At 48.2% G+C, this 14174-nt stretch overlaps 3 protein-coding genes across 3 annotated transcripts; all 3 read right to left on the bottom strand.

Moving 5' to 3' along the window:
* Positions 1 to 44: 44 nt before the first annotated feature.
* Positions 45 to 2408, bottom strand: CDC47 (DNA replication licensing factor MCM7; the record flags this gene model as incomplete). Its single annotated transcript, XM_024859192.1, has 1 exon — positions 45 to 2408. The coding sequence occupies one exon, from the start codon at positions 2406 to 2408 to the stop codon at positions 45 to 47; it is 2364 nt and encodes a 787-aa protein (XP_024712494.1).
* An 877-nt stretch (positions 2409 to 3285) lies between these two features.
* On the bottom strand, positions 3286 to 4614 carry STB3 (Stb3p; the record flags this gene model as incomplete). Its single annotated transcript, XM_024859191.1, has 1 exon — positions 3286 to 4614. The coding sequence occupies one exon, from the start codon at positions 4612 to 4614 to the stop codon at positions 3286 to 3288; it is 1329 nt and encodes a 442-aa protein (XP_024712493.1).
* A 1567-nt stretch (positions 4615 to 6181) lies between these two features.
* On the bottom strand, positions 6182 to 13275 carry SEC7 (Arf family guanine nucleotide exchange factor; the record flags this gene model as incomplete). The annotated part of the gene is made up of 2 exons (XM_024859190.1): positions 6182 to 6976; positions 7774 to 13275. 2 exons carry the CDS (start codon positions 13273 to 13275, stop codon positions 6182 to 6184), a joined length of 6297 nt encoding a protein of 2098 aa, XP_024712492.1.
* Between the last annotated feature and the right edge of the window lie 899 nt (positions 13276 to 14174).

The raw sequence follows: 14174 nt of genomic DNA, 5'->3' as shown, positions 1-14174 counted from the left end.
TACGCTGTCAGCCTTATTATCAATGTGCGCATTCTGCAACACCCTTAGTCCACAATCAACAACGACTCACGGTCGTCCACAAGCTGCACCACACCAAGGTGTGCATACTCGTTGATGCACAGGTCAATCTGCTCTTGCGTGTAGCCCATACCAGCCAATCTGGTGTACAATTCAACCACGTTGATGGTGTTGTTGTCGGCATCATTCTCTCTGATGAAGCGACGGATGCTGCCCATGATTCTGGTGGTCACGTCTTCTCTCTCCACGTCATCGTTCGAGTCCATCGAGGATTTCGACACCTTCAAGAGTCTAAGTGCCTCGTCCACATCTGTAGGTCTCACCACGTTGTCGAAACGGATTCTTGCAAGCGCCTGCGAGATACGCAAGATACCCAACAACGTTCTAGGTGTAATGTGTGCAAATTTCTTGACGGAGCCTTCATTCCTCTGGGCCTCCTTTCTCATTCTGATGTACAGTTGAACCACGTGGTCACCAACCTCTTTGGGGACGACGGGACGGAAGGTTCTGGCAACTGAAATGTACTGTCTGATGGTATGAGGGTCCAACGGCGTGAAGTCCATCTCAGGCTGCTTTCCTTCTCTGTGAACGTAGGTGACGTGCTCTGCAAGCTGCTCGTCGTTCTCCTCAGACGCCTGGTCCAAGATCAAGAACATGATATCAAAACGAGACAAGAGAGCAGCTGGCAAGTTGATGTTCTCGTGGGGTGATAAGCGAGGGTTGTAACGACCGTACAAGGGGTTAGCAGCGGCCAAAATGGAGGTACGGGCGTTCAATGTGGTGTTGATACCGGCCTTCGAGATGGAGATGGTCTGTTGTTCCATCACCTCGTGGATAGCTGTTCTGTCACCCTCTTCCATCTTGTCGAACTCATCAATGCAACAGATACCATTGTCTGCAAGCACTAAGGCACCACCTTCAAGCACCATCTCGTCGGTAACAGGGTCTCTCATAACGGCAGCGGTCAAACCAACACCGGAAGAACCACGACCGGTTGTGTAGACGGATCTTGGGGCAATCTTGTTAATGGATTTAAGCAATTGGGACTTGGCCACACCAGGGTCACCCATAAGACACACGTTGATGTCACCACGAATTCTCATACCGTCGCCAATCTCCTTGGTGACACCACCACAGAGAAGCAAAAGTAAGATCTTCTTCACGTCCAAGTGACCGTAAATTTCTGGAGCGATGGACTGGGCCAAACGCCTGTAGATGGTTCCATTACCTTCACGGTTCAAAGCCATCATCTGCTCTCTGATTTCTGGCGTGATTTCGAGGGACTCGTACTGCTTCTTGTGCTGCTGAACAAACTGGGCCTCCAAGTAGGTTTCGGTCAAAAGACCGGCCTTGAGTGCTCTGAAACCAGTGTATGGAGAAGGCAAGAAAATACCAGAAACATCAACAATATCACCTGGGTTCATCAGTCTGACCAAATCACCGTTGACATGGATGGTAAGTGTTCTGGGGATATGGCCCACGGGGACCTGGGAAGCCATCTCCTGGATCTTGACCTCCTGGAAAGACAGGAACTTGGACGCCCGCGTCAGCATGAACAATTGGCCTCTCTGGTTGTCTGTTTTGCACACTTCGGAGGTACACTCGGTCAAAGGCTGGAACACCTTGGAGTTGACCTCCTGGAAAATCTCGTAGCCACACTTGTCACACGTGTAGGCGTTCACAAGCACGGAAGGCTTCACATCGGTGACTCTGGTGACGATACCTCTGACGGTGATCATCTTACCAACGTGGCTGCCCTTGACATCTCTCACAGCCAAAGCCTTGGTTCTACCAGTCACAGGCTTGAAGTACAAATGGTAGCGTCTGGTCAACTTGGGTGGGAACATGTTCTCCTGCAACAAGCCGCCCAGCTGCTGGGAGTTTTGCCAGTCTGTGTTGGTCTGCTGAGACAAGCCCGCGTTCAAGGAGTTGAGCTCATCGGTGTTCTCCTGAGAAACACGCAAGTTTCTCAACTTTCTCTGGTGCAAGATCACGTCCAAAACGTCGTCCTTGTAGGAGACATCCTTGGTTGGTTCGGGCATCAAATCGTCCACGACAGAGGAGAAGAGCTCGGTGAAGTGGTGTGTGTTCTTCTGGATCTGGTTGACCAAGTCCATCAGGCCCAATTGCGAGGGCTGGGACGAGAAAAACTGGTTTTCCTGGTAAGCCTTGATATCGTCCAACTCCACATAGAGAGTGGAGACGTCTCTGTTGGCAACCTTCTGCAACAAATCCAAGTACTTGATACCCAGCTCCTGCAACTCAGGTTCCACATCGAGATCGACATCGGAGGAGGCCTTGAAATGAGTGAAGAAATCACGAATCAGCGTTTTGAGCTCATTGTAATTGACATTGATTTGCACGGTGGGGAGCACCGTTGTCGCTGACATTGGAGATGTAGGTTTTTCTGAAAAGACCGTGTGGTTGATGGGTATACCTTTTTTTCGGCCGCGCCATATCTATTCCTAATTGGGTGAAATACACGCGTCTTCCAGCATCGAACGGCCCTGCAAGAGAACGTCCTACGGTGTTTGGAAAGTATGAAGGAAATGTTAAATTTATTTGATTTAGTATCTTTTGGCTTTTGTGGTTCATTTTTGTATATTTGCTTTTTCTCATAATGGTTTCTGCTTTATTGGATTGGAAAAGCCTTGGTGGGGCACTGGCTGCGAAAAGCACGGTCCGAAGGGGTGTCCGAGAATCAGGGATGGACGTTTTGGCTGAATATAGAAAATGTGAATTTTGAGTTGGAGTCAAATTTGTGGGGAACCTTCATTTTCTTACTCCATTTGTAAAAAGTTCTCCGAAGTGGCGGTGGTATTTGATGGTTTCCTTTGCATGCTGCTGGTTCGATTGCATGCCGCTGGTTCTCTTGCATAGTTATAGACAAACAGGGAGACCTAGTTCTGCTTCGTTTTTAAATCTAAGTCATATTTCCATAGGCCAAAAATCAATTGCCAAAAATGTTGTCAAATTCGAAAATAGATGTTGAAATCACTGACCACGCTGCTGTATGGTGAATGACAATAGGCTTCTGCGTTCTCCACATTCCGTCAACTGTCTGTTTTTGCAACTGTCTAAAAATGGCTACTTGTAGATCTCTCTCAATAGAGCGAATATTCGACGTTACCAGATTTTGAAGGCAACTCCCTATCTCTATCCCTCCACAGCCTACTCTGACTCCTCTTGGTTGATACATTTTCTATACTATGAAGCTGCCAGGACCTGCCCTGCAGCGGCCGCAACAACCCAGGCCAGCTAGAGGAGCTAGATCGACATCAAATCGACCAACGCACGAGCAGCCCGTTTCTCGTCGCTACGTAGGGTATCCTCTTTGCCAGGCGTTGTCAGCGAACCAGCACTGTGTTTGCGCAAAGACTCGGCGCCAATTGTAGCCCAGTCCTCCTCGTCGGTGTCGGAGGCATCCTGCTTTGACATTTTGGGATTTGCACCGTTGCGTGGGAGCGACGACAGCAATGTAGAGCGGATACTGGACTCGTTGAAACTCAGCTTCCTTCTGCCTCCAATGTTGTTGCCGAAATTGTCGGGCGACACGGTCACGCCGGGGTGGAGATGGCCATTAGAGTTCAGCCACGAGCCAATTGGCGATACTGAAAGCACCGACGAGGCAGGAGGAGGAGAAGACACCAGGATCAGCAGGCCACGAGCAGAAGACACAATGTAATTGTCCAAATTCTCAATGGAGTTGAGTCTCAGGCGGCTGAACAACTGGTGTCTGTTTGTGTAGCCCGTGTGGGTGTTTTTCGTGACCGAGTTGGCTCCAGACAGCTTACGGCGAGAACCTTGGAGATGTGGAGGAGGCAGCACTTTCAAAGGCACCCTGTTGGCAAACAGCACCGGAGGCAGCTTCTTCCGCTTCTTGTCCTTGGATTCGTCGTCAAACTGGAAAAGCCCGTCCTCGGCGGTATCCATATCGTCTTCGTCCGAGTCCTCCGCAATAGCATTGTCGTCCACATCAAAACGGGCCATTCTGGGGAGCTCGTCATCGGAAAACGGCGAGTTCTCGTCCTCCAGCTCCAGCTCAGACTCCAACGCTGCATCTAGCGGCACACTCACATTGTGAAGATTGTGTTTGCCATTGGAAATCGAGTCTCTGCGAGTGCCAGACACCAGCTCCTTCTTCTTCGACCAACCAAGCTTGGCCTTCTCTTTAAGCTCCTGGACGCTAATCTTGGCTTTATCGTCGGTAGCACTGCCCTCAGTAACAATGTAGTCTGAGTCTTTCCGACGCACGGCCCACTGGCCCCAGCCGATTTTCTCAAAAACAACGTTATTCTCCACGTCGCCGGCTTCCATAGCAGCCATGATAAGTCTACGCTGCTTGGAAAGCGAAAGGAGATCGAAGCCAGGCACCTCCACGGCCAACTGAGACGTGATTAACCGAATGGGCAAGGGACCTTTCTTAATTAAGAGGTTGGCGAGCCTTGTAGGGGTAATTTCGGCGGCAACACGGATAGCCTCGGGAGAGGACGTGGACAATTTGGTGACATGTTTGGTGGGACCGTTGGACTTGGAATTGGCGGACTGTGTTGTTGGTTTTGTTGAGTCCTCCTGGACCCCGGATTCCGTGTTCATGGCGGGGGGACTTTAAAATCTGGGGTAGTCGGAGGGGTTTAAATAAATGAACGGTAATAAATTTGTAAGGTTGGTGTGTTTTTGTTGTTTTGTTGCAGGGGGTTGTTTTTTATGACTCTTGTTTAGCAACTGAAAAATCCATATGTATTTTCGTGAGACACCGGGCTCGATATAAAGAGGCTTCCTACATTCTGGTGCGTCGCACCGTGACAAATTCTGTTGTTTTTTCGGTAGTGCCGCCACAGGCTAGCTCGGAGAAAAAGCAATTTTGTCAAGGCGGGGATAGGACACATGAGCACGTGACGCGACCCCGTCCGCCAAAAACCCCAACACAACGCCCAACTCTCCTCCTCATTCGCTGATTTCCCGACAAACATGGGCCTCCCACGCTGAGTCACTTGCCTCGAGAGGGTGCAAATTTCCGGCAGACAATGGTGGTACTGCACATAGCGCAGTTTCCGCTCCCACGCTGTGAATGACAGACAAGCCTGAGACCAGCCCACGGTGTGACCCGCACCTGTGTTATCCGGATCCGGATAAGAGGCGCCATAGCCTGATAAGGCCGTCAGTCGGTCAGTCTAGGACGATTCCGAGGTCGGCTGAAAATCGAGATTTGGAAAGAGTCGATTATTATGGGGATTCTTTCCCAAAAATAGAAAAAAATGCAGATCGACCAAAGTTGGTTGTTCTGCTGGGAGCAATGCCGTAAAGGGTCACTGAAGGTGAAAAATAAAAATGGGGCACGGTGGGGTGCCCAGGATAGCGTGATTTTGGCAGAGGTCATGAATCTGATAAGATGACATTTTTGGGTATGGAGGCTTGGAGCCGATCTGGACGATTGTGAGTCGGTTGTTGAAGGGTTCTCGAGGAATGTCGATCGTCGAAGGTGCTAGAGGTGTGCTGGATTTGTGTGAAATGGGGTCGAAAATGGTGGATTTGAGTTTTTTGATTGGGTGTTTTGGCTCAATTGGTATTGTAATGTAGGGGCTTGTGTGGCTGGGGAATCGTCGGCTAAGGTGTGGTAATATGAGGAACCATGAGGACCAGGACCACAACCTCGGCTGATCAAGGTGAACGAAGGACGGGGACGGAAATTACGTTTTTTGGATTCGATGACGGCATTGTTGGAATCACAGTGGTTTTTGGGTCTACGGTTCTGGAACTTATCGTAAATGTCGTGCTTTGTAGCTGGGCTGTGTTCCCAGACATTGCTGAGGAAATGGGTGCAAAACGTAAATCATGCAAGTGAACAACCTTGACCGACCTCACACCGTTGCTTTTTGGCGGCCAGGTAGGTTTCACAACCAGCCCGTTTAAGAAATTGAATGTTGTATAGTTACGCTTGCAATATGTTTCTTGATGATATTGAAATTGTGTGATCCACAGTTACCAGTGTCTCAGAAGCGCCCTCTACTAGACCCGTAGATACACCTCCAGAGCCCAATTCTGACTTTAAACCTCCAAGTAACTTGGCCCACTGCCCTACGTCTACTCTCTCTCGCTAGTGATTCGTGTATTACTCATACTGGCGTAACTGCTCCGCTGAAATCAAGAACCCGGGAACGGCTTACTTCAAAGATGGGAAGTTCTTGTCGTTCACAGCAGGTGGCTGGGCCTTCTTGGCGTTGTTGCCGCCCTTACCGCCTCTGGCTGGCTTGGGGCCTCTGGAGCCCTTGAAGCCGCCTCTAGCAGAGTCGCTCTGAGGTCTAGGAGCCTCGTCAGCGAAAACAGCGCTGAAGTCCAAGAACTTCTTCTCCTTCAAAGCCTTCTGCTTCTGCTTTCTGGCGTGAGTGGCCTTGACAAAGTCCTCGGTGTGCTTCTCCACAACCTCACCCTCGGCCCACTTCTGCTCGGCACCCTGGTTGGCGGATCTGACGGTTCTCTTACCGTCCAAGTTGTTCTCAGCAAGCTGCAACTCGTTCAAGTAGTCCTGCAAGGACTTGGCAGCTGGAGGAGCTGGCTCGCCCTTCTCGGCAGCCTCCTTCTCCAACTCCACCAAAGCATCGCCGGTGGCGTTGGTCTCGTCGTCCAACTCTCTCTTGTCGTCAGAGCCCCAGCCCTGCTTCAACTTCTTCTTGGAGTCGGTCTTGCCGGTTCTGGAGTGACGGTCAAATGGCTTCTTCTCTCTGGAAGAAGGCGTGTTGGATGGAGGAGCAACATCCTTGTTGTTGCTCTTGTTTTTGAGGGCAGCCTCGTTACCAGTAGGGCCCTTCTTGTTCTTCTTAGCTCTGGCTGGGTCGGCCTTGGCTGGAGGAACGTCACTCTTCTTGGAAGAGGTGGTGTTCCTCACAATCTCTTTTGGAGCCTGAGGAGGGAGCGCCAGCTCGTCCTCCACATCGTTACCCAATAAAGCGTACAAGTTCTGGTTTGGTTAGTAGCTGGTGGGGTGAGGTCTGCGAAGGATTCCGGAGTTTCTGGGGTAGCAAGGGTTGGATGGAACCGCCACGTCAGGGCCCGTAATTGAGACACAGTTGAAAGCAGTGAGTTGTCGGAGAGCCAATCAACTCCAATTGACAGGAAATTTGGTCACCCACGTCAAGATCGTTTCAAGTCGGCCAATTTTGCTTCAGTGCCCAATTCGGGAATACGTCTTCCGACGAATTGAGGGCCAATTCATCGGTGCTCCAGTTTGCAAAAATGGATAAAACATACCTTGTTTTCAAAAGACATGGTTGTCGTGATTCGACAGCGTTCGGAGTTCAGCAAGGAGAAGAAAGTCCCAAAGAAAATTTTTCATAGAAGAAAAAAACCGTCAGAGCGAACGTCCAACGAGCACACCCGTACCTCCAAAAGTGGCATACCTGGGTTCCTAATTATGTCAGCATTAATAAAAGATTATGTATCCGGGTCGGCCTTTGCCAAAGACCGCCCTTGTTCCCTCGAAGTCTCTAATGACAAGCTCCAAGCCTTTTCAATCCATGGCGACCTGCGGCGTCATGCTTCACCAGATCTAGGTGCGCACATTGTGGAGCCTTGCCTAACAAATTGCTGCGAAACTTCCCCAGTCTCACCTCGCCAACCACACTGAGATCTTTTAGCTTTGGGCTCACGTGAGGCGTGACCGACATATGGGGCTCTTGTTGCATACACCCCGATACCCTTATTTTTGCAGCCACTCCCTTTTTAGGCTTGGTCACTGCCCAAAAATGTGTCCCCGACTCTCGTGAAAAACATCTGCAATGCTTTTCTCAATTCCTGCGACATGCCCCTGTCAAACAACTTCAATAAGAGCTTGTACATGGCCGGCGCGTGCTTGGAAAAGTCCGAGTCGTCAAACTCCACATAACCCCTGAGGATCTCAATGGCAACCGGCTTCCACGTAGAAATGCTCTTTTGCTGGTTGGACTCGTCGAGATCGGCAAACCTCGAAACGATGTCATTGGAGAGTGGAACGACAGACTTCAAGATAGTGTCCTTAGCCTCGCCACTCACCTTGCTATTGTCACAGTAGAGTCTGAACATGATGTTCAAGAAGACAGCCGAAGACATGCTCTCTTGCTTGAGCAAGTTTGGAAGTCTCTCAATAACACCAGCGTTCCAGAGTCTGACTCTGAGCTCGTAGTCGTCGTTGAAAGATCTGGCAAAGTTGTAACTCGACTCCAACAAATGAGCAAGCTTCATCAAATGTTGGTGAGAAATGTGATCGTAGAAAGCCTCTTCAACAGAGAGCTCCAGCAAGGTTTCGATCATCAACAACTGAAGCACACATTTGATGACAATCGACGACTTGTCCTTAGATCTTTGCAATCTTTCTTCAGCCTCGTCAGTTATAGGAGAGGCCATCTCGTGTGATTGCATCGAGCTGTCATTGAGGTCAAGTGGGACATCAATACCATCGTCTTCAGCACCATGCTTCTTCAATGGGTCCAAGTTGAACAACTCATTGGCAGTAGTGAGGTCGAACAACGAATCAAACGCATCTGTGATCAGATCCCATTGCTGGTCATTGAGTCTTTCGGCATTCTTGAGCAAGAAGTCTTGTAAACACGATTTACCCGTACGGGCGATTGTATCATTCTCTTGACAGATACAGTTGATCAACAAGTCCAAGAACTCCTTCAACATTGGCGTGAGGTTGTCAAAGTACTGAGTGAAGAGGGACACCATGCTGTTGAGTGCCTGAATCAAAGTTGTGGACACCCAGAAGGAAATTCTATCCCTCTCTGAAGCACTGTTGTCTTCGTCATACTTCAACTTCCAAGGGTCGGCCAAAACGCCAAAGATAGGGAACAAAAGCTTGTGGCAGATTTCATCCCAAAAGTCCTCCTTGAAGTTGGCACCGTATTTGGAAAGCACGTCGAAGAAATGGGTCAATGCTCTTGATCTCACTTCAAGCTCCTCGCCAGTCATGATGATATCGAAGAATCCAAACAAAACTGGGAACCAAAGCTTTTTCAACGAGTCTGCATTCTCAGAGCCACGGATGACAACCTTGCCATTCTTCTCCTCCTCTTCCGCGAGGCCAGCAATTTTAACAATCATTCTCAGCAAAACCTCGAGAGAAAGAAGACCAACCTTTTGGAACTTTTCGTTCTTGGCGAATTGAGTAAAGCATTCCACCTTGTCAGAGAACGAGTCCTGCTGGCGAACTTCTTCACTGTACTCCTTGTTGATTGTGAAAGCGAGCTTGTAGGACTTGGTCACAATGGAATCCTTCTTCTCACGGGCACCAGCTGTGAGAACCTTAAAAATTGTCTTCCAACCAGACTTGATCTGAGAAGCATTTGCCAAAATCAAATTGTTCATGCATTCGACCACCATATCCTTGACATCAGGGGAGGGGTTGTGAACAATAATATGCTCAAAAGGTTTCAAGAACTCCTTTTGGAACTTGAATTGTGCCAACTCTTCAATGTTCATAAATCTGGTGGACAACTGTCTAAGAGAATCCAAGGCAAAAAACGAGACATTAATATTGGCATTGCAGCCAACAGTGTTGAAAATTTCACCCATGATTGCCCACAATTGAGACCATTCCAAACGAATTCTGCTCATGTTGTAGTAACAGATGTCAACGACCTTCTGAAGCGAGAACATTCTAGGATTGGCTGATGAGCCCGAAGACTCGATCTCCTCGGACACAACCTTACTGAGAGCCTCAATAAAGTCTTTGATACCTTCACCTGATAACTCAGCACTGTTCGTGAAAACCTTATCCATAGCGACACTCAACTCAGTTCTGGACAAAAGCTGTGCAGCTTGAGGGCTAAGTTGTTGGTTGTGGAATTTCATGGACGCGGATTGCGATGGAGTGAACAGGCTGAAGAAACCTGATGAAGTGGTACTGTCAATGGATGTTCTGTTCACCATTCTTGCAGCCGAAACATCAGGAATTGAGTCCTGGTCCACACCTTGAGCAATCAATTGCAAACGCTCGAGCTGAGAAATGGATGTGAGAACTTGTGTCCATGCGGACTTCAAGTGGTTGCCCTCACTAATAGCAATGTCCAACATGATGTGAACGGCAGCAACGTTCTTGGGTTTGATATTTTCCATGTTAGTCAAACTTTGGAATTGCACCAAAGCGCTGATGTAGGATTTCTTTGCGTATGAGATATCAAACATGCACGCGATCTTGATAGAAAGCTTGATACCCTCAAGGCAGACGTTGGTGATATCATCCTCATCATATTCCTTGAAAGGAGGAGTCAAACCAGCCAAAATAGACATCCACAATGTCTCAAAGATGGTTCTTACGTGAATAACATGCGAGGCAGCATGGAACACGGAACCCAGTGGATCATCGGACTTCATCTTCTTGCCCAAATTCTTCACAAGCTTCTCAGTTTTGGTAGACATTTCCTTGGAAGCATGCAAATATGCCTCTCTTGTCAAGTCTCTACCGCCGAAAAAGCCAACTGATGTGACTGGAGCCACGGAGGGGTCACCAGAAAGAAGCGCCGCATGTTGCTCAGATTGCAACTTGATCTCATTCTGCTGGATCTCGTAGTAAATCTTTTCGAGGAATTCCCTGTCAAGATCCTTTCCGTCATCAATACCACTATTATTGGCAACAAAGCTGTCCACAGACATACGGTTCTTGATTTGAGGGGAGTGCTGATCGGTGTTCAACATCACAACGGAATAGGCTAAAACATAAGCCGTGTCTGCATTCGAGAAAATACCTGGATTTCCAAGAACATATCTTTCAGCAAACTTCAACATGAATCTATCGATCTTCTGAGCCTCACCTGGCAATCTGAAAGACTGCAAAAATGTCCTCATGGCATCCACAAAACCCGTACTGTTGAAGTTCATCTGATCGACGAAAGCATGCATGATTGCGACGTTCTTCTCGTCGCCCTCACCAAGGAACTCGCCGATAGCTGCCTTGCTTAAATTCTCTGAGTTAAGAAGGAATAATGCAATTTCTTCAGGATCATCTGACTTGATGAAGCCGTTCTCGATGAATTGTTTGATGCCTTTCTTTGGTCTCTGATTGAATTGTCTTACACCTTCCAAGAAAGCCTTCTTTCTTTGCTTCAGGTTCTGAAATTGTTCGGGGTCGTCGTTGATCTCTGAAGGCTCGGCACTACTAGATGGTCCAACAAATGAAGCATTCCTTGAAGTGATTTGGCTGGAGTTTGGAGACTCACCGTTCGAGGTCCTGCCCGCGTTGAGACTGGTTCTAGAGCCATTCAAGCCATTGTTGAGCTTGTTGGAAGTGCTGATACTCTTTTGAGCCCATGAATAGAGTGATCTCAAGAATGCCACGGTACAGTTAATGGAAGACATTTTCATGGCGTATTCGAGGGGGAAGCTGTTGTAGATATCAGGCTCTGGTGGCTTGGAAGACATAGTTGAACTTGTCAAATTGGCAATCTTGCTGATATCGTACAAAGAAATACCCTTGCGGCCGTTCTCACGGTAAGCAGCCTTTTGGGTAGATGTGACCTCAACACGGGACAACGACAACTTTGTCAACAAATCAATGATCTTTTCACAAATATTAGGTTGATCGCTGTCACAGTCGTAATTGAGGTAGAATTCTATGAGGCAACGCGAGTCACTGCAAAGACGCTCAATGATTGAAAGCAAGTAGCGTTTTTGGTGAGGCGTTGATGTTTTCATCTCGGCAACAGGCATGTAAATCTGTTCCCAGAAGACAGGAATTTCCATCTTGAAGTCGGATCTCAAGTTGGAGATCAAAAGCCAGTAGATCTCAAGCGATAATTCGAAGATAGGAGCAAGAGGAGAAGCGGCGTTCTTGATCAAAGCTTGACACAAGTATGAGCGAACTGCATCGATCAAGCGTGTTCTGTCGTCAGAATTGGACGAAAGGATTACCACGTCTTTGCTCAAGAAGATATCAATGTTCTCTTTCAAGATGGTGTGGATAATGTGTAGCGAGAGAAGCTTGGAGCGAACAGAGTGTGACTTCATGTCGACATTGTCGGTATCAAGGTCCTTGATGGAGAGCTTGCACATTGCTCTGAAAATCAAGAATGCATCTTTCACAGCCAAGTCCTCGTCATTTTCAGAGGCCAAGTTAGCCTCATTGACGCGTTCCAGATCTAGGCTAGAATTGTTCTCCAAAGCAGCCAAGGTGAGTTTCTCTTTGGGCTCATCGTCTTCTGTTGGGGCCTCGTCCAGCTTGAGATTAAAATTACTGCTGGACTTGGACATCCTTGACTTGTTTGCCAAAGACTCCTGAACTCTTTGGAAGATGGCGCCAATCACCTGAGTCAAAATACCCTGCGCAACAGCCTGGTTCCGTGGGGTGAGCGAGAAGATGAACACATTGTAGATTTGCCTCACTGCTTTTAGAAGAGACGCGCCGTGGGTTGGCATTAGTAGAATGCTGTGCATCAAGGCTCTGACCACTTGCAACTCCACTTCAGGATCGGTGCCTTCGCCCTCGAAGCAAGCAGACACCACGTCAACCGATGCATCGGTAAGCTTAACTCTGTCGCTCTCGTCCTCAAACAGAGCGTAGTCGAACAACTTGGCAAACAAGTCAACAGCGTTTTTCTTCAATTCGTGGTTTCCCAACTCACAAGCCATTTTCAAAGCGTCGAACATAACGTGTGGGTCTCTAGAAGACAGGTTGTTCAATGAATCGATGGCCTTCTGGGTCGCGTTCTTCAATTGATCGTTCTTTTTGGCCTCCTTGCTGCCAAGGATATGCTCAAATGTCTTGTTGAATATCTGGATGTTATCAACGGTGGCGTTGAAGTACTTTTTGGTTGGAACCTCGGGCTCCTTGGTAGCCTCTTGGGCCTGTTCCGAGGTTCCAGCGATGTTGATTTCAGGCAATGGCTTGTCGTGTGCAAAGCCGTTTTCCTTGGAGGCGTCGTCGTCCTGAGCGTTCTCGGCGACTGCTTCCTCAGCAGGTTTGCCGTCTTCCTCGGGCTTAGTCACCTCTGGGGTCAGTGTTTCCTGGACACCATTCTCAGCAGGACTGGATTCGTCGTCTGCCTGCTCGGCTTTAGCCTCTGCTGACTCGACGGCCTCGTCATTCTCTTCAGGAGCCTCCTTCACGTCTTCACTCTGGGTGGGTTCGGTTTCTTCATTGTCCTTGGATTCCAGTTGATCCTCTTCAATTGGGTCAGATTTCGAAGCAACCTCTTCTTCTTGAGGCGTGCTGGTCTCTGCCACAACTGGGACCTCCTCGGGTCTCGATTCCTCGTTCAGAACCTTCGGTTGTTCACTTTCACTCATGGTATTATTTGACCCAAAGGCTGTTCTAAGTTAGTCAGCGCCTCTTCAATGTGTAATTTGAAAATCACAGATCGTTCAATGGGGTGAATTTAGTTGAGCGGCAAAGTTTAGTCGCGTGGGAAGCCTTGGGCAATATGGCCTCTGTGTTGGAATAAGGCCGATCTGTCCTTTTAGATACCGCTTTTTTTCTGTATTTTGTCCCGCACTCTGGGGTTTTTCTTGTGTATGTGGGCCGGCACTGCAGACAGCACGGCACCCAAGAACCACCCACCCCGTACCACCACGAGTTAGAGTCACTTTTGTTGTTTTCTGTTGATTCTGTTCACTTTTAAGTATCGGATAAGATGTGAATTCAATGTCAATTGAGGGGATCGCTTGCAAAACCCAATTGGGTGCTCTGGGCTATTGGCCGTTGTTATCCGATTATCACAGCCCTACACTCCGAAATCCGAAGCATGGAAAGACTTTCAGGTTAATTGAGGATTGGCGAGTTTTGATGAAATTAAACCAAATCATGACCGTAAGCGAAACGAATAGTGTGTTAAATCGTATCTGGTTGGCTTTTCGCAGCCATTCCTGGGCACAGTATACTACAATGGAGTAGCCGTTCCGGTATTACAATTGACACGTAATTGGGAAAGTTTATTTGTTCGGTAAAAATTGCTCACATGAAAAAATCATCAATTGAGTTGTTGAGAAGAGTTCTGAGGATTGTGTTACCTCGGCCGATGTGGATTACCCTAGATCTCATCAACTTCGATCTCATCAGCTTCGATCTCACCAGCTTCATGCTTATTGTAATGGTTGCAACACCAAGCTGAAAAATCCACACATATCGAGTTATTCTCTATTCCATGACATCCATACTTTTAAAACTCACAATTTTACACCCTCTAGAT

Source organism: Candidozyma pseudohaemuli, assembly GCF_003013735.1.
Source record: "Candidozyma pseudohaemuli strain B12108 chromosome Unknown scaffold00011, whole genome shotgun sequence".
Classification (NCBI taxonomy): domain Eukaryota; kingdom Fungi; phylum Ascomycota; class Pichiomycetes; order Serinales; family Metschnikowiaceae; genus Candidozyma; species Candidozyma pseudohaemuli.
The sequence above is the reverse complement of the archived record's forward strand: the minus strand, read 5'-3'. Positions and strand labels throughout refer to the sequence as shown.